This window comes from Myotis davidii, unplaced genomic scaffold (assembly GCF_000327345.1).
Source record: "Myotis davidii unplaced genomic scaffold, ASM32734v1 scaffold226, whole genome shotgun sequence".
NCBI classification, from domain to species: domain Eukaryota; kingdom Metazoa; phylum Chordata; class Mammalia; order Chiroptera; family Vespertilionidae; genus Myotis; species Myotis davidii.
In genome coordinates, this window is record NW_006297224.1 from 1,577,505 (window position 1) to 1,597,815 (window position 20,311).

The 20,311-nt window shown below is 36.8% G+C and overlaps 1 protein-coding gene across 1 annotated transcript in view; it reads right to left on the bottom strand.

Annotated features, from left to right (window-relative positions):
• Positions 1 to 20,311, bottom strand: part of BANK1 (B-cell scaffold protein with ankyrin repeats 1) — a 281,394-nt gene that overhangs the window by 13,385 nt on the left and 247,698 nt on the right. Inside the window, exons 10-11 of the mRNA XM_006772998.2 lie at positions 16,623 to 16,688; positions 262 to 440 (exon numbers count right to left, since the gene is read on the bottom strand). Coding sequence (XP_006773061.1) covers positions 262 to 440; positions 16,623 to 16,688 — 245 coding nt within the window. The remainder of the gene's footprint in view (positions 1 to 261; positions 441 to 16,622; positions 16,689 to 20,311) is intronic.

Consider the following 20,311-nt stretch of genomic DNA (forward strand, 5'->3'; position numbering starts at 1 on the left):
AGCATTCACTATATGCCACTAACAACAGCCTTAGAAGCTGGTTAGGTATTGTGTCTCGGGACTGAATTCACCAGTGGTTTGAAAACATGCAGTCTGGATATTTTCAACTTCATTTGGTAGTTTGAACACATCTACTTTTTGTGGCGATTTGAAAACAATCAAACAGTTGCCTGTATTTCTTGTGAAGACTCAACATTTACAAAAAGGCTTGGAGCTCTGTCCATGAGGGAATGTTCCAGAAGGGATTGGGGACAACATTACCTGCTGGATCATTTCCAGGCCTGTCTTTCCCATCTGCCAGTGTTTAAATTTCTCAAGGGCTTGGTCCACAGACAGTTTCCCGTTCTTCACTTTCTCCTGCAGGAGGATGAGTTCGTCTTGCCCAGCAGCCAGGCAGCCCCTCAAAGTGGAAAAGGCCTGGCTCTCCGTCCGAGGTCTCTCTGCAATGTCAGGGGAGGGTGTTTCAACAAGAGGTCAGTCTATGACACTGGAAAGGAAACACTCTAAGAAACAGGCAGCTTGGGTTTCTTATTCTTGCTGATCGAGGAGTAGAGACAGAACAAATCAGTAGACATTGTTAATGATTTTTTTTCCTAAGGATGGTGGTGCCTGGCACGTAGAGTCATGGTTAAAAATAATGTGTTGCATCTCTGAAAAGAAAGAGGAGAGGAAAAACAGTAGCAAAAGTTCTACCCCGCACTAGCCGTGGGCAGTGCCAACTACATGATCTTTTTGTGAGGATTCCTTTAAAAATGTGCACAAAAAGACTTAGCATAGTGCCTGCCACATAGTAAGCTAAATAAATGTTAACATTATTATTAAAACTACATATTTGTGGAATAAACATAATCTTTTTAGCTTTGGGAAAAGAGATCTCAACCAAATTCCTAATGTCACGAGAGGGTTAGGATCACTTGAAAGTCTATTCCTGAAAGATTTTAAAATAAATAATTGCTGGTCATTTTGTAGTGAACTGCTTTCTTTTTAAGAGCTTATTTTTGGAGCAGCCCAGGTATTCACACAAAAAAAGTTAGATGGTTCGATCTTCTGTGTGTGGCTGCTAATGCCTCACCAGAGGCTGGCCTCAAGTGCAGAGGGAGCACTCTGCAGCCATGGGGGACTTGTGTCTTATTTGTCCCACATGGTGTTTGAAGAAGATACATGGGAACCACCTGCATGCCTTTGGGACTATTACGTGCTCTCCTGGCTCCCCCATCCCTGTCACTCCCGACATTCACTGGATGGGTCATACATGTGCTACCTGCCTGGCTACAGAACTCATTTGAGTTTGTAGCTTCTCATTCATATATTCCTATGAAGTCCAACATACTTACTGTCTTATCTCAGGAGGGGCTGGTAACTGCAGCAGCAGCACATGTGTTGTGTACTGTCAAATCTAAACATGCCCATCAAGTCTAGAAGCAGAGAATAGGTAGTCCTCCCCCCGTGTACTAATGAGCTGTCCCTGGAGAAATCACTCCTTACTGGGGTCCCTTCTTCAAGAAAGAAATAGATCACCGAGATTGTCTCCAGAGCTTACAGACAAGGGCAGGGAGACAGCGAGAGCATTAAAATTCGATAGGAATAAGGATTCTTTGACAGTGTCGGGATTGGTTAGTTTGGAAAAGAGAATTTTCTTTGAGCACTTGATGGGAGGGTTAAGTATGTGAGGAGGACTTGGGCCCTGGGCAGTCTTGGAAAGACTTCTGATGTCGCTCTCAGTTTTGAAAAGAACTCTAGCAGGGCATCTGGGAACAGGGATTCCGAGAGGGTTTCTTTCTGGAAAGATTCACATGCACCTAAAAATGCTCCATGGCCCATAATTCCCACGGGACTTCCTTGGCTTGTCTCTTCTCTTCAGAAGTTCTATTTCCCCAGAACTAACAAGATGTCAACAGATTCTGTACTCTAAATCTATTCTTTCAGGGATGATGAAGCATGAAATCCCAGGGGAATTGGAGCTGCTCAAGTCAGCCAGAGGGCTCCACTTGTACCATGTGCTTTTTATAGGTCTCCACACTCCAATTCAATTCATGAGGTGCAGTTTGCTGGAGAATTTTACCTGCCATTCCTGCCAGCGTGTGGAGGGTTAGCATCATCGTTTAACAGCTATGCCGTTTAACTAGAACCTCCCTTCCATCATCTCTTTGCCTAAGTGTGAATCCATTTTTATCTCAAGTAACCCATGCAGCTGAATTTTCTGCTTTTTGAAAAGTCTTCCTGGAAAACTGTACCAACTTCATTTTTGCTATATGTGCAGATTTAGCTTAGCTAAAAAAGAAATAATGAATCCTTTTAATAATATTCATTTCAATCACTCCTTCATATTTCAAATTGTAGCTACTAAGTTAAAAGTAAGATGACCCTTTTTTAGGGGGAAGAGAGATTCAATTCTGTGTAGTTGTGCAGAGAGAACAACATAACAAGTCAGGAACAGCGGAGATTCTATGTACCAAGTCCTGGAAGTGAGGTGTTCACAACTAGACTGATTTTCCATACATCTGCTTCTACCTTTATCTTCACATGAAGATGAAAATAAATTGTTTGATAGATTTATCAAAAGTTGAAAGAAAATTGTTTGATAAATTTCTATTATGCATGGTAAGTTGCAAATGAAAATGATCTAGGCACTTTACTAGGTTTCTACTTAAAGGTAGACTAGTCAAGCCAAGATGTACAACCTGTATTTTTAGGTAGGGTGTGCAAAATTGCTTTCTTGTATTTAGATTACTATTTTATGGAGGATGGAAGGATTTTTTCTTTTCTCCCCAATTTTATACATATTGTTAATTTTCAGAAGCATTAGTATGAATTTAACATGCCTTTCCATGAAAAGCATTAGTCAGGCGATGCAGTGTACATACTGCACATTCTCGGTCTCTTATTGTAAAAGCTTCAAGACAAACTGTAGTTTCTAAAGTGTTTTTTAAAATCGCTTCTTGGCCTTTTGGCTAAGATCAAGTGTAAACTTTTAGTTTCTTTTGGATTATTCTCTCTACAACATATTCCATTTGAGCAAATGTAGGTCATATAAATATTAAGAAACCCACTGTGGTGAGCATATACATTTAAAGATTAGGTAAGAAAGAAAATTGGGCTTTTCATTAAGATTCTATTTACTCAGTAACTTGCTAGAAGAATATGTTTTTACTGAAATTTGGAAAGGAAACAACTTGATTGCCCAACAACAAGGAATGTAAAATATAAAATATTTGCTTAATAAATATTAGGTAATTATTAAAATAATTAGAGGCCTGGTGCACAAATTTGTGCATGGGTGAGTCCAGCTGGCCCGCCCCAATTAGGGCAGATTGGGGCGGGCCAGCTGGAGGGAGGGGGCACGGGAGGTTGGCCGGCTGGCCCTGCCCCTGGTCAGAGTGGGGCTCTATAGGGGCTGCAGTGTGCGTCAAAGCACCTGGTCATTCTGGCCTTCTGGTCACTTGGCTTTTATATATATAGAAGATAGCAATAACTAAAAAGACCATGTGGCAACATAAAAGTGCATATTATGTAATGATAAGTACAAAAGCAGGATAAAAATTGTATATAGAGTAAAATTTTAACAATATCAATGTTGTGTATATAATAAAGCATGGGAGAACATTTTTAAAGAGGGTATCAGTTGCAGTTGCTCTATTGTGATGGTATCAGAAGTGATAACTTTTTTTTTCTGATTTCCAGCACTATAATACGATGTTGTTTTCACAATAAAAAAATCTCCCACTTTGCTAATGGGTTTACCCATGGAATCCACGCCAGATAGAATACACCTTATCATATTGTACCATCTTACCAAATTATTTTGGGAGCAATTGGAAAGAACTTGTCAATAACAGGACTGGGGGAATCAGTGACCAAGATTTAAAGCTGAAGTTACTATTTTGTTCCATCGCCAGGGCATGGGAGGTAAATAAGCTCAGGTCCACATGTGCAGACTAACAAACACCGGGAATGTTGACTTATTGGTAAGTTCCAAGCAAGTCTCCGCATTTCCTCTACGTGGGGCTACATATTAACAAAGAGTCTGTCCTTGACTAAACTCTAGTCTGGCCTGACCAAGTCCCTTTCCAAAGGACGCTCACCTTTTGTACTTCCATGTTTATCTTCGTGTTGCCTAATTTTTACAAGAATCATGCGAAGCCAGAATCTCCCCCTCCTGATATCTGATCAGCTTCAATATTTGATCAGTTTCCTTATCTTCCATCATCCCCCAGATAATGTCTGATCACCTGCCAGCCCTCAGCAGGACCCTACTGGGTCAATTTAGCCAGAATCCCTCTTAACCATGATGTTTTCTCTTAGTAATTTTCCACCCATTCCCTGTTCCTTCCACACACTCTACTGCTTGGCTATGAACCTTTTTATACTCAGATATGAGACCAATGTCTCCTCTACTGCAAAACCACACTGCAGTGGTCCCTATACATAAACCATTGTCCTTCTTGCTGTTTTGACAAGCATCCAAATAATATTTTCATTGAGAATTATCTTTGAACATGACCTTTTCCTTACCACTTAGAAAATAAAGTACTAAAAGACAAAATGACTATCACTTAGTGTTAGTGTTAGAAACATTTTAGTGTTTCTCCTTTTTTAAAAAAACCCTCCCCCAAGGATATTTTTCCCATTGGTTTCTAGAAAAAGATTGGAAGGGAGAGGGAGAGACAGAGAGAGAGAGAGAAACAGCAATGTGAGAGACACATCAGTTGGTTGCTTACTGGGGCTGGGGAACCTGCAACAGGGGCACGTGCCCTTGACTGGGAATTGAACCCAAGGCCCTTTGGTCCACAGGCCAATGCTCTAACCACTGAGAAAACTGTCCAGGGCTAGTGTTTCTCCTGTTTAATTGTACATTTCTTTTATTTTCCTAAATTGGGCTGATATGTTTCCGTCTCTTTTTTCTATTCATATTACCTAAGAATATTTCCATGCCACTACATATCCTTTGAAATGTGTTTTAACGGCTATATCTCCAAGTTTGTATAGTCAATACAGTATTTAACCATTCTGCTACTGCTGTTATTTTTTTATTCTTTCTACAATTATGTATTATTGTTACTTAAAAGTCTTTTACATAAATCATTGGCTGTTATGATGTTAAATGTCTTAGAATAGACTCCTAAAAGTATAATTTTTTAGTTTAAACACTTGTAAAGGTATTAATACTTAAAGCCAATCTGCTTTACTGGAAATAAGTTGCTATATTCAATCTCACTGAGATGATGGAGTGCCTGCCTTATTGCACTTTTGGTAATATTTTGCATTATTTAACTAAAAAAAAGCACAAAATCTTAATAATTTTATAACCTAAACCTTTCTTTCACTGTTAGTGAATGTCATATCAATATAACACTAAGCACTGTGTAAACACTGCAGAAGTAGCAGACTAAAATGACTTGTATGGCAGGAGGTGCTGCATTAATCTTTTTATTTTTCTAAATGATTGCCTGATCTCAGCTCTGTTTATCTATCTATCTATCTATCTATCTATCTATCATCTATCATCATCTATCATCTAGCATCCAATTTTCTTTGTGAATTTAGAAGCAGTCTTCCAAACTGTTGTCTCCCCCCCAAAATATAAATCCTTTCAATTTTTAAAAATGATTGGGATTTTCTTAAATCTATAAATCATTTTAGGAAGAATTTAGACTATCTATCTATCTATGCAGAAAAATGATGTTCCTCTTTCCTAGTGGGAACTTTTTGTGTTTTCAATGTATAGCAAATATGTTTTCTTTATCTTGTTCCTAGCCTTAAGGAGAATAGCTCTACCCTTGAACTAGTAAGATATTCCTAACCATGCTAAGAAATCATCTTTCTTTTTATTCTGTAAGATTTTTAAAAATTATGAGTAGTTAAACACTAATGGTTTATGTCTTTTTCATCATTAACTGAAATTATCACGTATTCTTTCTTAATGGAATAACTAGCATATTAATATTTCTACTACATGGGATGGTTCATATAATAGAAAAAAAATCTTTTACTTGAGTTTGAAATAACTCAGTGGCAAAACTCATCCCTGATTATCTTTTGAGTTAAAACATTCCTTAGTATTTAATCTAGCAATATTTTTTAAAATTCCTTTTATTACCTGACATAGTTTTTAAAGTATAAATTAAGTGTATTTATTTTTGAAGAACACTTTATTATTCAGAGCAGTTTTAAATTCATATTAAAATTGAAAAGAAAGCGGTAATCAACCTGTAGGTGGTGAACAATGAAAATACATCCTGCATATCAGATATTTACATTATGATTCATAACAATAGCAAAATTACAGATACGAAGTAGCAATGAAAATAATTTATGGTTGGGGGTTACCACAACATGAGTAACTGTATTAAAGGGTCGTGGCATTAGGAAGGTTGAGAACCACTGGTTCCCATCTACCTACTGCCCCAACTCATGCATAGCCTCTCCCATTATTAACATCCCCCCAAAAGAATGGTACATTTGCTACAACTGATAAACTTATATTAACACATCATTATCACCTGACATAATTTGTGAATTAGTATTTCTCTTTAAAAAGTCATATACTTTCATATTCAAGAAAAAAAATAATTCCTTTGATTCTATATACTTTTCATGGTCCATTTTTTTCAATTGGTGTTTTCTCTTGATTAGATTTGCCAGAGGACTTGCTAATTTCCTCTTTTTAAAAATAAACTTTTAGATTAAGTCAGCATTTATTAAGTTTTCACATGTGAAGTCTTCAAATTCTACCATTATTTTTCAATTTTTATTATATTTATTAGAGTCCTGGTGCATGAAATTTGTGCATGGGAGTGTATGTCCCTCAGCCCAGCTTGCACCCTCTCCTATCTGGGACATCCTTCTCATAATCCAGGACTGCTGGCTCCCAACCGCTTGCCTGCCAGCCTGATCGCCCCCTAACCACTCCCCCCCTGCAGGCCCTATTGCCCTCAACTGCCCTCCCCTGCAGGCCCTATTGCCCTCAACTGCCCTCCCCTGCAGGCCCTATTGCCCTCAACTGCCCTCCCCTGCAGGCCATCTTGTGGTGGCCATGTTGTATCCACATGGGGATGGCCATCTTGTGTATTGGAGTGAGGGTCAATTTGCATATTACTATTTTATTAGATAGGATTTCACTGGCTTAATTCCCTAATATTTTCCTAGAGTGTCTGTTTCCTGCCTTCCTTCTCTTCTGTAATAACTACAGTTTTAAGGCTCTGATGTTGGCTCTGCTTATAGAGAAAGTGTTTAGGTCTGTTTTCTAAGTGTCAACTGTGTTTTAATTTTATTTGTCTTCATAGTTTTTCAGAATTTTTCAGTTGTTTTTATTTTAATTTCTGTTATTAATACTTTAAATATTGTATTGAGATCAGAAAGTAGGTTGAATATATAATATTAAGTTTATTTTATCAGCTAGCATATTACATTATCAACTGGGGATCTTTTAAAGTGTACATTATATTAAGTACAAACATTCTAATTTTTATATACCGCCTTTTATTTATATTTTTGCATTTTTACTACTTTATCAAAGATTCAAGGTATTTATAACCTTTCACTACTACTGTGGTCATGTCAGGTTCTTTTATTTTATCACATTTTATTTACGTATGTTAATCCTTTAATACTTGCCACATAAAAGTATGTGAATGACATGCTTTTATCTGGGTTTTAAAATTTAAATAAATAGAATGATTTTCTTTGTCTAATAAGTACTTTTGCCATGAATTCTATTTTTTCTAAAATTAAGATTGAAACAACTCCTTCGTTTCTGTTTCTTTAAGCAATCATTTACTCACCTTTAATTTTCAAATTTTCTTTAGTATTTTTGGTGATGTATCTTTTTAAAAAAACAGAGTTTGATTTTGTCTGTTATCCAAATTTGAGTCTGTGTTTTTTACAAAAGAGGACTATAAGTTTAGACCTGGTAGACTGGCGACACAAATCTCACCTCTGCTTCAACCCACCTTTGTAAACATCAGTTTCTTTGTCTTTAAAATGAAGATAAATAACACTTTCCTTACAGGGCTATTGCCAGGGTTAAAGGAGCTAATGTGTGTAAACTCGCTTTGAGGCACAAGCAAAAACCCAGGAAGTCAGAGATAGTTGTTATGATTACCTGGAAAGACACCATAGTAAGTAATTATAAACAGGGGCTTAAGAGTAAAATGGAATTAAATTGACCTTTGACCTCTACCACTTATTAGCTCTGTGAACTTGGTTACATAATCAATCCTTCTTAAAAAAAGAAAATATCTATCTCATAAGATAGCCATGAGGACATAATGAGCTATTGTATATAAATGCTTAACACAGTGCCATTTTTCCTCAATTATTGCTACTGCTCTGTGAGGATGTTCAACTGTCACATGTATTGTCATAGCTGTTGTTCTTATATATAATCTGGTTTTGTATGCTTTTTTGTGCCGTTACTTATAGTTTTTTACTTTTTAAATAAAGTTATATAATATATATAAAATATAATATATAGCACATATTTATATATAATTATGTAATATTTAGTGATTTGGAAGGCACATACTCTATTTATTTTAAAATAGTGGTTACTTTTCTAAATTTTAGAGATTTTTTACCTTATATTTTTTATTAGTAAAATCACAAATAAAAGGGCATGATTTTATTTTTTTCATTTCTTTAGTTTTAGACATTTTTACAATATTTGAGAATTAGATCCATATTATTGCAATAAAATTATGATTTATTGCATTATGTATTTGTTCTTTATCACCAATGTTTTACATTCACATGGTTTATAAATAAATGTACAATAATTACTTAAGTTGAATCCCATCGAAAGGAGTTTTTAGGGTTAAAATAGGCAGGTTTAGGGATTAGGGGGTCCATGGGGAGAACCACAGGGCTGCAAAGCTGGGAGCTGCCCAAAGGTATACATCACAGAACAAAAGAGCTGCAGAAGGTCTACACTCAGCCTAAGGGAGCTGCCAGAGGGCATACATTTATAGAGTGAGGGGGCTGGGAGCTGCAGAAGGTGTACATTCACAGGATAAAGAAAGGAAGCCACTCATTCAGAGAGGGAAGAGGAAGGCCGGAGGGGGTAGGAAAACAATAAGGGCGAAGAAGAGGGGACCCTGACTTGAGGCTTGAGCTCTGAAGCTGCTATGGTGACCAATCAGAGGGGATATCAGGACACAAAGACCTTCAGCCTTTATAAACCGTGGAAAAAAGGGACTTGGTGGGAGTCTCTCCCACTTCGAAGGTGGAGTCTGTGCTTGCTTCCCAACAAATTTCCACCTTTTCCTATTCCACCTTTTGTCTGTGGTTTCATTCTTCAACTCTACCTGGACAAGAACCTGGGAAGCCATCATTGCATCCTGCCCAGGGGAACACCATGGGTTCCAGTTCAATTTTTGTGTTTCACCATGTTTTAGTGAATTAATTATTCAGTACAAATTCTTTAACACCATGACTTCTTTTTTGAGCTATTTATTTGCTTAACCTCTCATTTACTTAGAATATTTTTCTGGTAACAATTTTATGATGACATAGAAATGTTATCCTTTCTGAAATCCTAGATGTCCAAATTATATATTTGTTCTCTTCTGACAAAACAAAATGCCTGACCAAATATAAACATAAGTAACAATCTTTTCCTAATAATATTTTAGTTCAAAGTTAGTCCTTTAGTTCAAATTTTTGTTACACATATTATGTAATTTTTAAACTTATTTTGATTTTTTAAAAGAAAAATCTAAGTTAAAATATTTCCTCAGTACTTTAGGATTGTTTCTTCATCTTCATAATTAAAAGATTTGCTAGGGTTCTTTTAAATCTGGGTATATTTCTTTACTTTTTCTTGGATCACAGTGAGCACAGACAATCTGCATATTCCATTTCCCACTACTCCGTTCTCCAAAGCTTTGTTTAGCTATGTTATTTATTGTATTGTCTGACCTATTTGAAATATACCTACTATACAAGAGTTGGGTCTCTGTTCTCCGCATCCTCCAATTGTTTTCAGCCTTTCCATATACTGAGAACAAACCCTTCTCCAATTACTTCTCTATTTCAATAATTGATTTCACGCACTGTCAGCCTTTTTGTTGTGACCAATGTGGATTTTAGTTTCCTATTGAAATTTTAGCTTCTAACTTGCGTTTATTTTTATTATACTTTCGCTTGCCACTTGATCCCTTTTCTTCATATCACCTGGTTCATCTCATCCTGCCCTCTTATAAACAATGTCTTTCACCTGCTCTCTTTCATCTCAGCCTGAATTTGAAGGCTCACATACCTTTTAGTTTAGTGTCTTAGAACATTTTATAAAAAGCTAAAATGTTTTTAAAAGTTATAAATTGTTAGTTGAAATGTGCATGTGTGTGTGTTTCCCATTATCTCCATGTTAATACCTTGGCACTTTGTGGAAGACACGACAATCTTACTCATTAAAGAACTATTTGCAGAGGTTATCCTGAGTCTCCATGAAAAAATTTCCTTCCTTTCCTTTGGAGTAATTTTGTACGTTCTCATATTATTTGACCTTCTTGAAAGAGAACACATCTATAGAATCATGTTCACCGAGAGACTTAGTGATTATTTATCCTTTGAGTCTATTCCTTGTGTTCAGATCAAACTTTGATTTCTACTCGAGGACTGCAGAGGTTTTTGATAGGTGTGGTCCACAGCACAAGACCCCAGCGTTTAGCAGGCTTTTGTCTAGTCACCTCCAGGTGGGGCATGATTCTTTGGCATTATGTACCGACAGGTCTGCAAGTCCTAGCTCCCTGTGTACATTACTAACAGACGTCTTCTTCTCCATCCCTCCATCAGAGTTTTACTTCGGGCTCTTAGGAGACAAAATGTCACATGAAACGCCTCATCTCACTTTCTGCTGAGGGAGCTACTTCGCATGTATACAGAAAGACCAGGACTGGAGAGGGCAGAACTTTCACAAATTAGCATCTGTGTGTGTGACAGCTGTGGATCAGTTGGGGGACTATTGATTTTATTTTTGTTTCAATCTTCTTTTCAGTCTTAGAATATATTGGAATAGTTCCAGCCTCTAGCGTTAGATTTTTCCAGTTTTTGTTTTCACTGTTATTAAGAATTCCATCTTACTGATGCTTTGTCTCCAGAAGTATTTTTGAGAGGCCATACTGTGGGCTGTTGACACATTACTATTTTAGACAAGAACTCAGCTATTACATTTTTTCCAGGTATAAATTTAATAAAAAAGCTTTTGTGAACAAAATGGCAAATGGAAATGTAAGTTATACTGAAAAACAGAACTGAGTCCATTATTCTTTTATGGAGTACAAATGACCACATTTTGAAAATTGTCCTTTTTTTCCTTTTTAATATATCTAGCACTGGCAAAAATGGCTTCATGAAAATACCTCAGAGACCAGTATTCTCTTTTCCCCAAATAAGGGTAATACCATCCACATTTTCCCAGTTCTCCTACTTAGAGAGAGTTTTATTCTTTAACATTTATCAAACTTCTACAGCACTGGGCACTTAGAGAACACACCAGATATATTCTCTGACTATACCTTTCCCAAGAGCATGAGCACCAAGAAGTCCAGCCAATAACGATTCTGCAGTCTGTAGAGAAGAATTCGTGGGCAGAGACTGCACCACGGATTGCAAACTCAGAAACCCACAGGGCCAAAGAGCTAGAAATACAGGGCAGAGAAGCCTCAGTGCTTGCTTATTAAACACACCCGAATAGTCTTCATTATCACTAATAGCTATCTTCTTTTTCATGTTTTTATGATAACATGAGTCTCTTGATATATTTTTTATTTTTCCATTTGGATAGAATTATAATTTTAGAGACATACATCTCAAAATAAAACAATAAGAAAAATATGTTAACAAATGATAATAGCAAAAGTCATTTGTAGCAAATGATATAATTACATAATAGGAATGGCTGGAGATTTGAATGAAACATGGATTTAAACATGGCAAAAACAGGGGTTTTAACATGGCAAACATTAAAAAATTATTTTGGAAATATAATGTATTTAGAAGCCAAATTTGGCCATATGTCTCTGAAATAGTTTCTTTTGGTTGAATTTTTTTTTTTTTGTATGTTGGTCTTGAGATTATTGCTCATTCTCATTCTCATGTGTTCTACTTTAGCCCATGTCTAAGGTCAGACTTAGCCAAACACATTTTAGAACCTCTACAAACCTCTTATGCCCATCGAAGGCAGTTGGTTAGAGTGGATGTGCTCCCTCCCCCCAACTTAACCCCACCCTCAAAGGAAGGGTTTGCCTTCCAAGAGCAAGAGCAACAACACTTCCTTGATGCAATTCAATGCTGAGTATTGAACGGCCTGGCTGAGATCTGTGATGTGACTCATGATCAATCACAGTGTGGCGGTTAAGATGTGAAGAATGCCAAACCCCATCCGTTGCCATGTGCCATGTCTGAAGTAAGACTACATTAATAAAATGGGGATGATTCTGGTGAGGACAGAAAAGGCCCCTTGGCATTGTCCAGGAAAAAAAAAATCATAGAGAGGAAAAAATGTAACATGTCTGGGAGAAATGAGCAATCTTAACCCTTGATCAGTGGTTCTCAACCTTCTGGCCCTTTAAATACAGTTCCTCATGTTGAGACCCAACCATAAAATTATTTTTGTTGCGACTTCATAACTGTAATGTTACTGATATGAATCGTTATGTAAATATCTGATATGCAGGATGGTCTTAGGTGACCCCTGTGAAAGGGTCGTTCGACTGCCAAAGGGGTCGTGACCCACAGGTTGAGAACCGCTGCCCTAGATTATTGCATGATTTTGTGAGCAGGGAAAAGTAAGCAGACAGTTCCATGCCTTTGAAGAAGCAGCGCTGATATTCCTCCAGCCTCCTTGGACTTGATCATGTTTACCTAGCAGTTTTCTAGTTACTAATTGTATTTTATAGATACTTTATTATTTGGGAGGGGCCTAATGAGTGCAAACAATCTAACCACTGGGAAAGAATATAGTCACTGGAATGTATAGATTTAATAGGTTGGAATTGGGAGTTATAAATTAGTAGTCCTCTACGACCTTTTGTATATGACTCAGACTTCAAAACTGTGATCAACTCCAAACTCACTGATAAAATTCAGGTCTCTGGCTTGTAACATAAAGCACAGACCCTTGACTGGCCTGTGAAGCTCAATTTTGGGAAGGGGTGGAGGTGTGAAAGCAGCACATTCTGCTGTAACACTCTGGCATTTTCTAATTTCAAAAACCAAGTTGGTCTCCCATGTCAGGACTAACCAGGCCTGACCCTGCTTAGCTTCCGAGATCAGACGAGATTGCCCGAGTTCAGGGTGGTAAAAAGGAAGGAATTGTTAACATTTGCAACAGCATGGATGGAACTGGAGAGCATTATGCTAAGTGATTAAAATGCTCAACCTCTCGCCAATAATATTGTAGTAACTATGTATGGCGTCAGGTGGCTACTGGACTTATTGGTGGGATCACTTCGTAAGTTTTATGAATGTCTTTGCTGTACACCTGAAACTAATATAAAATAATTTTGACACGAACAACAGGGGGATGAGAGCATGAGTGGGTGGGTGGGGGGAGGGTTTGGGTGTATGGGGGGATGAGGACACATTTGTAATACCTTAACCAATAAAGAAACTAAAGATTTTAAATAAAAACAACAACAAAAAAACCTCAGAGGGAAGGCAGGGGAAGGTGGGGGTAAGCGGGGAGAGATTAACCAAAGGACTTGTATGCATGCATATAGGCCTAACCAATGGACACAGACACCAGGGGGGTAAGGGCCTGAGTGGGGGGGATGGGAGGCAATGGGGGGATAAGGACACATGTAATACCTTAATCAATAAAGAAAATAAATAAATAAGTAAACAAATAAATAAATAAAATAAAAACACCAAATAGAATAGAATAGAAAATATCTGTGACATTAAAAAAAAAGTTGGGAAAACTTATTTTAAAATTGCATTTTGATGGAAACTGGTATTGGTGATGCAAAGCCCTCAGAATTTTCCTTATATTTTTCAAGATGTAAGAACCGAGTTGAAGAAATCTGTGGAATTTCCACGGAAATGGTGCCAATTCATTTTTTTTTCTGTTCCTCAGGAAAATTTTTTGCTTTAGCAATAGTGTAACTTCCTGGCAATCCCTTGGCAGTTGTGAACATAGGGCATCTGAAGCACATACTTCCAGTGGGAAAATAGTTGGCTCTCATACATAGTCCCTTTTTCTTTCAGCATATAGTGAAACAAAGAATTTCTTTAACCTTTTTTAAGAGAACTTTTATGTTCCCATTAAAAAATTTTGGCTCTGACAGCTATTTAATAAAAGGGCATTTTTTTGTTCTCTACTAAATAAAGAGATTATCATTGGTGAAGCATGTACTGATTTTCCTATTATACCACGGAATCCCAGGATATTTGAAAAGTATTCATTAACTCAAGAATAAGCAGTTTTGATCACCTTATATGTCCAATGGACTAGATGGTCATAAATATCTTAAAAGGTTTAGACAAAAATGGTTGGATACAATAAACCCTTTAGGTACTTATAAGTCTTTAATTTAAAAAACATTTCCAATTATTCTTAAGTGTATTCTCTTTCTCAATTTACAGTAATCAGGGAGGTTTTTAACTTTCATGAGGTTTATATTTCTCTAGTCCTTGCAAATAGAACAATATTCTTTTCTGTTCTGCTGAATTACTGATGTGCAGGGTTAAAGGAATTTAGGGAAACTACTCTAAGTTGAATAATCAAGAACATAATCAAGAAGTTGGATTTGAATATCTAGAAAGAAAAATATATCTAGAAAGAAAAGTTTGATTGAAAATTTCAATACCCTAGCCCTCAAAGAGTTTTAAAAATCTGGTCACTGACATTTTGAAGCAAATTAGGTAATAAGATATGAACAGATATTAACCCCCAAATTTTTATAATTAGGTCCTTGTGTCCTTTTATTATTCTCTCCTCTTTTTTTCTGGGCACAGAGGGACTATTTTTCTATACACATGGTAGAATAATAATCGGTCTCATCTAGGCTTCATGGACACTTGCAGTCTTTCCATAAATTGTTCTCTGTGAAACAACCAGAAGAATAATTGATAAGATCAAACCTTCCAAGGATCTCCCATACATTTGTTACTTGTCACCTTCCTTCAGTTTCTATAGCTTTTTTCACATTTCCCCCTTAATTCTAATAGAATTTAAACTGAAATATGGTAATTGAATACTTTATAAAAAGTGCTTAAAGGAAATATTTTCTTAAAGAGCTCAAAGCATCCCCTCTCTTTACTCTTTCCAAAGCTCTGTGAGGTATGTGGAGGTGTCCACAGAGGAAGGGTCTTTTTAAATTTGTTTAATTCTTCAGTGACTGTTTGATGCTAATTGCACAATGATCGCCTATGAAGTTCTGCATTAGTTTCTTAAGACAGCCAAAGGCTTGGTGGTAGAATAAATATGGAATCCTAGAACTGGAAAATTGTCAAATTGAATTTTTGCATGTAAATCGATAAGCAGCATAGCCAAGTGATTCGTGGGAGACTAGAAGTTCAGCTTTGTCATATGTTGCCTTCAAACACCATCTACTTAATTGGAAGAATGATCAAAATAGAAGCTTTTTGCTGTGGGAAAGACTACTTGAAGTCATGGATGAATAGTAATCCCTTTAGGGACACAGCTTTGTTTGGAAGACATTCCAATGAGCACGTCCATTGAGGTTCTGTATGTAATACTCAGTAGGTTTTTGAAGTTGGCACAGTCAGTACCCAGCCATCTTCACAATGGCACAAAAGGTGACTGACTATGTGAGTGTTTAGTAGCTGTTGTGAAATTTCCTGGTTTTATTTTAATGCCTCTCTCAATAATTTAGTGGTAACAATTTCAAGGTAATATTATGTTGGACTGACGTTTTTTCAAAGGTAGATTGAGGTTAAAAGCATCTGAGCATGCTCATTGATTATCAAGCCAGCCAGTGTTAAACCCACCTCTGCCACCGGTTACATTTTTCATTTTTGACCTTTAACTAAGGCCTTATTATCAGAAAAAAATCATAATAAATAACTAGGTTCTCTCTTTTTACTAGGAACCAACTGTGTGAAGGAAAACGGGTGCAGCTGCCTCTTTAATGAGCAAGAGGAAAACAGTCCTCTTGTATGATGTGTCTCTACAGCTACAGTTTTTAGCTCTCCTCTGCATGACAAGTAATTGCTCAAAAAATGTTGGGATCAAGTGTAGAAGGCAAGAATAGTGAGAAAAGGGTGCAAACTTTGATTGAAGTTTAATATAAAGCACAAAAAACCCCACGCTGGTCCCATTTGGGGGGCAATCAATATTCTGGCCCCCCCTTCAAGTAATCTATGCGGCTTCTCTCTGAAGGTCTATGAAAGCACAGTCTCTGATGTGTGTTGGAGAATTTGTCTTACTTGACCTTCCTAGAGCCCTGCTCAACATCATCATCATCACCACAAATATCCTGGCTTTTGTCAATTAAAATATTGTTTTGTATTATTATGGCAACATTTTATGTGGGTTAGACAAAAGAGTACAATTAGTCAAGCACACTTATTTACTTCTATCCCAAGAGACTTTACTTAGTATTCATAAGCCTTCTTTAACTCTCCCTTAGAGATAAATAAACTGAAGTGTGTGTCAGTACCTTGTTTCCTGGGACCATGGAACTTGTCACCATCAGATTGTCTTCTGGCTGCCTTTTGTTGAAACACTAAAAAATATAGCACATATTATTTATTGAACATAATTATCAATAAGAACAAACTCTGGAAAGCTCCAAGAATCTAGAATGCAACACATCATTTTTCTTAGTAACAATTCTTGAATTGTATTATTTTTGAGTAGGAGGATTATGAAGTTTACAATTTTCTCATTTGTGCAGCTTATCAGTCATTTCAAAAGGCATTTTCTGTGGGCTGAGTAGTATAATGCTGATGCACTGCCTCATTAAACCATTTAAATCAAGATATGATTTCATTTTGATATCAGGTAAAGGTAAAAGCTGCATTCTGTTAAAAGTGATAAATGTTAAAATCATATGAAAAATTCCATTTGCACAGAAATTACTCATGCTTGACTTCTTGGTGATAAGCAAGGATAATGACTGTTTCTTTCAAAACAGATGAAAAGCCTGCTGTATTTCACAGATGTAATAATAAAAAAATGCACTTTATTCCTGTACCACCTAGCTGGACCTCAGAACTATTGAAGCAGCTTATTTGAATTATTTCATTACCTGAAAAGTGTTTTGTTCTCATTTATTATTCCTCACAGGAAATTCTATTAGATAAGTCAGCATTACTCATCCCGTTTTGCAGATAAAAGATAAAACTGATTATTCAATAGTTATTGAGCACCCACAAGTTCCGTATAGCTTCTGGCATCTGTTAATGAAAAAAATGTCTACCTCTTACAACTTGACTTGAGAAACAGAACATTGCAGAGTTCCATTTTATTTTTATTTTTATGGGTAGTTTGAATTACATGGTTTGGGAACTGAAAGAGGCCTTGGAAACCTAGTTCAGTCTCATGTGGTTATAAGTGAAAGAGGTGGGAGTAACTAAATTGTAAAGGGGCTAAGTAATTTTGCAATGATAGTAGAGATATGACTTAGACCCTCAAGCACTGAACTTTAATCTATTGCTTGGTTCTTTACAACACTACTGCCTCTTCACTTCCATAACTATTTGGTTCAGCCCAAGTGCCCATCAGTAGAGGAGTGGATAAAAAGCTGTGCTACATTTACACAATGGAATACTATGCAGTTGTAAAAAAGAAAAAGAAAAAGAAAGATCTCTTACCCTTTGGGACAGCCTGGAGGGACTTGGAGAGTATTATGCTAAGTGAAATAAGCCAGTCAGAGAAAGACAAGTTTCACATGATCTTACTTATATGTGGAATCTAATAAACAAAATAAACTGATGAATAAAATAGATCCAGAGACATGGAAGCATGTAACAGACTGACAAATCTCAGAGGGAGGGGGTGGGGCAGGAAGAGAACTTCTATGCTTATATACATAAGCCATTGATACAGACAATAGTGTGGTGAAGGCCTGAGGTGGGGGTAGGGGTGGGGTCAATGGGGAAAAATAAGGGGACATCTGTAATACTTTCAACAATAAAGATAAACTTAAAAAATAAAGATAAGAAGGAGCTATAGGGAGGGGATTGAAAAGAACCTTAGAGCATTTTCAATATGCTTGTGTCTCTTGCTCTTAGCTCACCAGGATTTCCTAGAAGAATGAGGCTGAGGATGTGAGAGGAAGAGCTGTCCAGTTGAATGGTGCTTGACCACTATGATCAGAAGACCATGCATCCCAGAGGTTACCTTGGATCTGTCTTTGTTTTTAATATCAGAAGTTACCTTGGATCTGTCTTTGGTTTTAATATTCTTTAAACCCATGTAATACCAAGGTCATACCAGGATTATTCCAGGTGACACTATTTCAATTTTTTAAAAGTTCCCTAAATCATATCAAATCAATAATTATTTATTAAGAATACTAGAGGCCTGATGCATGAAATTCAAGCAAGGGGTTTGGCCCTCACAGACCTGTGGCTTGCTTCAGCCCTTGCAGCCCCAGCTTGGTCTGAAAGGTCGTTCGGCTGTCCAGTCTAATTACCATATTACACTTTTATTATTATAGATTATGTGGTATGTCTTTCTCTGTCTGACTTATTCCACTTAGCGTAATACCCTCTGGGTCCATCTATGTTGTCACAAATGGCAAGATTTCATTCTTTTTTATTACTGTAAGATTTGACACTTGTTGTCAAGAGAGAGAATACTCAATTATCCTCTTACAAATAGAAGAAGCAAAGATTTTCAAAGTGTGATGTGTTTAAAGAAAATTATATGCATGAAATGTTTCTGGTTGAAAATCAATTTTCTGATTCAAGTTAGTATTTGGAAAGCATGCTAAATATAACTTACTGGCAAGTTTTGGGGTTTTGGGCTTACATTTTTTTCTAAAATAAAATATACTGATAGATATATGGCCTGTGACTATGTTTTAGGATAGTAAAAGAATTTTTACAAGTGTTGTTTGATTTTTTCATTGGCCAGTTCTAAAAGTCTTGAAAAAATAAAACACTTTTGAAATTTTAATAACATGCAGACACTCTGTACTTTTCCCCCAATATTGTTAAGATAATACCTAAGACTGTTTAGTAAAAAATTCTGTAGTGTGTCATCATCAATTTGGGAAATAACCAGAATCCAAAGACAAATTTAGAAAATATGTTCTTTAAATAAAAAGTATATTAATTGGTAAGTTTTAGGAATTCTGCTGAATTTTGAAGCTACTGAAAACTTTGAAATATAATTATTTTTCTAGGGTTTTGATATTAATTTGTTAAAAAATCACTTTATGTTTTACATAAAATATATTTTACTGAAACATGTTTTGTTGACAAGTGCCCAGTTTCCATGAAATACAATAAATGTTAAATGAACACTTTCAGTTTATAGATTAAGAACTTACAAGTATTATACTTATTTATTGTTGAGATTTTATTGTTGAAACATAGGGATGAGTTGGAGAATTGCAAAGGGAAAGTAGGATGTTTTGAGTAGTACTGATAACAGAACTTTTTAAAGGTAAGAGGTGCACTAAGTCCCACCCAACAGTACAAAGATCCTCTCAACCTGTAAACCTCCCCTGAATTCCCTCCAGCTGCACCTATTACCACTGTTGCTTTCTTCAACCTCTATAGACAAGCTCATTTCCTTACAAAAACCAAATTAGCAATTAGCATATTGCCAAACACACTAATTTCTCATTGCTGTGAAAACCAGGGGGTGTTTTTGAAGATGAGGTAATCGTGGGAAAGACCTACATTAACTTGTTTCCTGAAGAAAGAGCTAGCCCATCAAAATGATCACTGATGCAAACATGCATATCAAAAACATGAACTTTATTAGCCTTAGGAAAGGAATAGATAGGTGTAATATTCCAGAATTTGTAAATCTTTCCTTTATAGTAAATACTAGAGGCCCAGTGCACAAAAATTTGTGCACTCGGGCAGGGGGGTCCCCTCATCCCAGCCTGTGCCCTCTCTCAGTCTGGGACGCCTTGGGGGATGACCGGCTGCTGGCTTAGGCCTGTTCCCCGGGGGATTGGGCCTAAGATGGCAATCAAACATCCCTCTGGCAACCGGCAGCCCTCAGGGGATGTCCACTTGCCAGCAGGGAGCAGGCCTAAATGGCAGTCGGACATCCTTAGCGCTGCTGAGAAGCAGGAGAGACTCCCACCACCACCGCTGTACTGGCAGCCATCAGCCTGGCTTGTGGCTGAGAAGAGCTCCTCCATGTGGGAGCTCACTGACCATG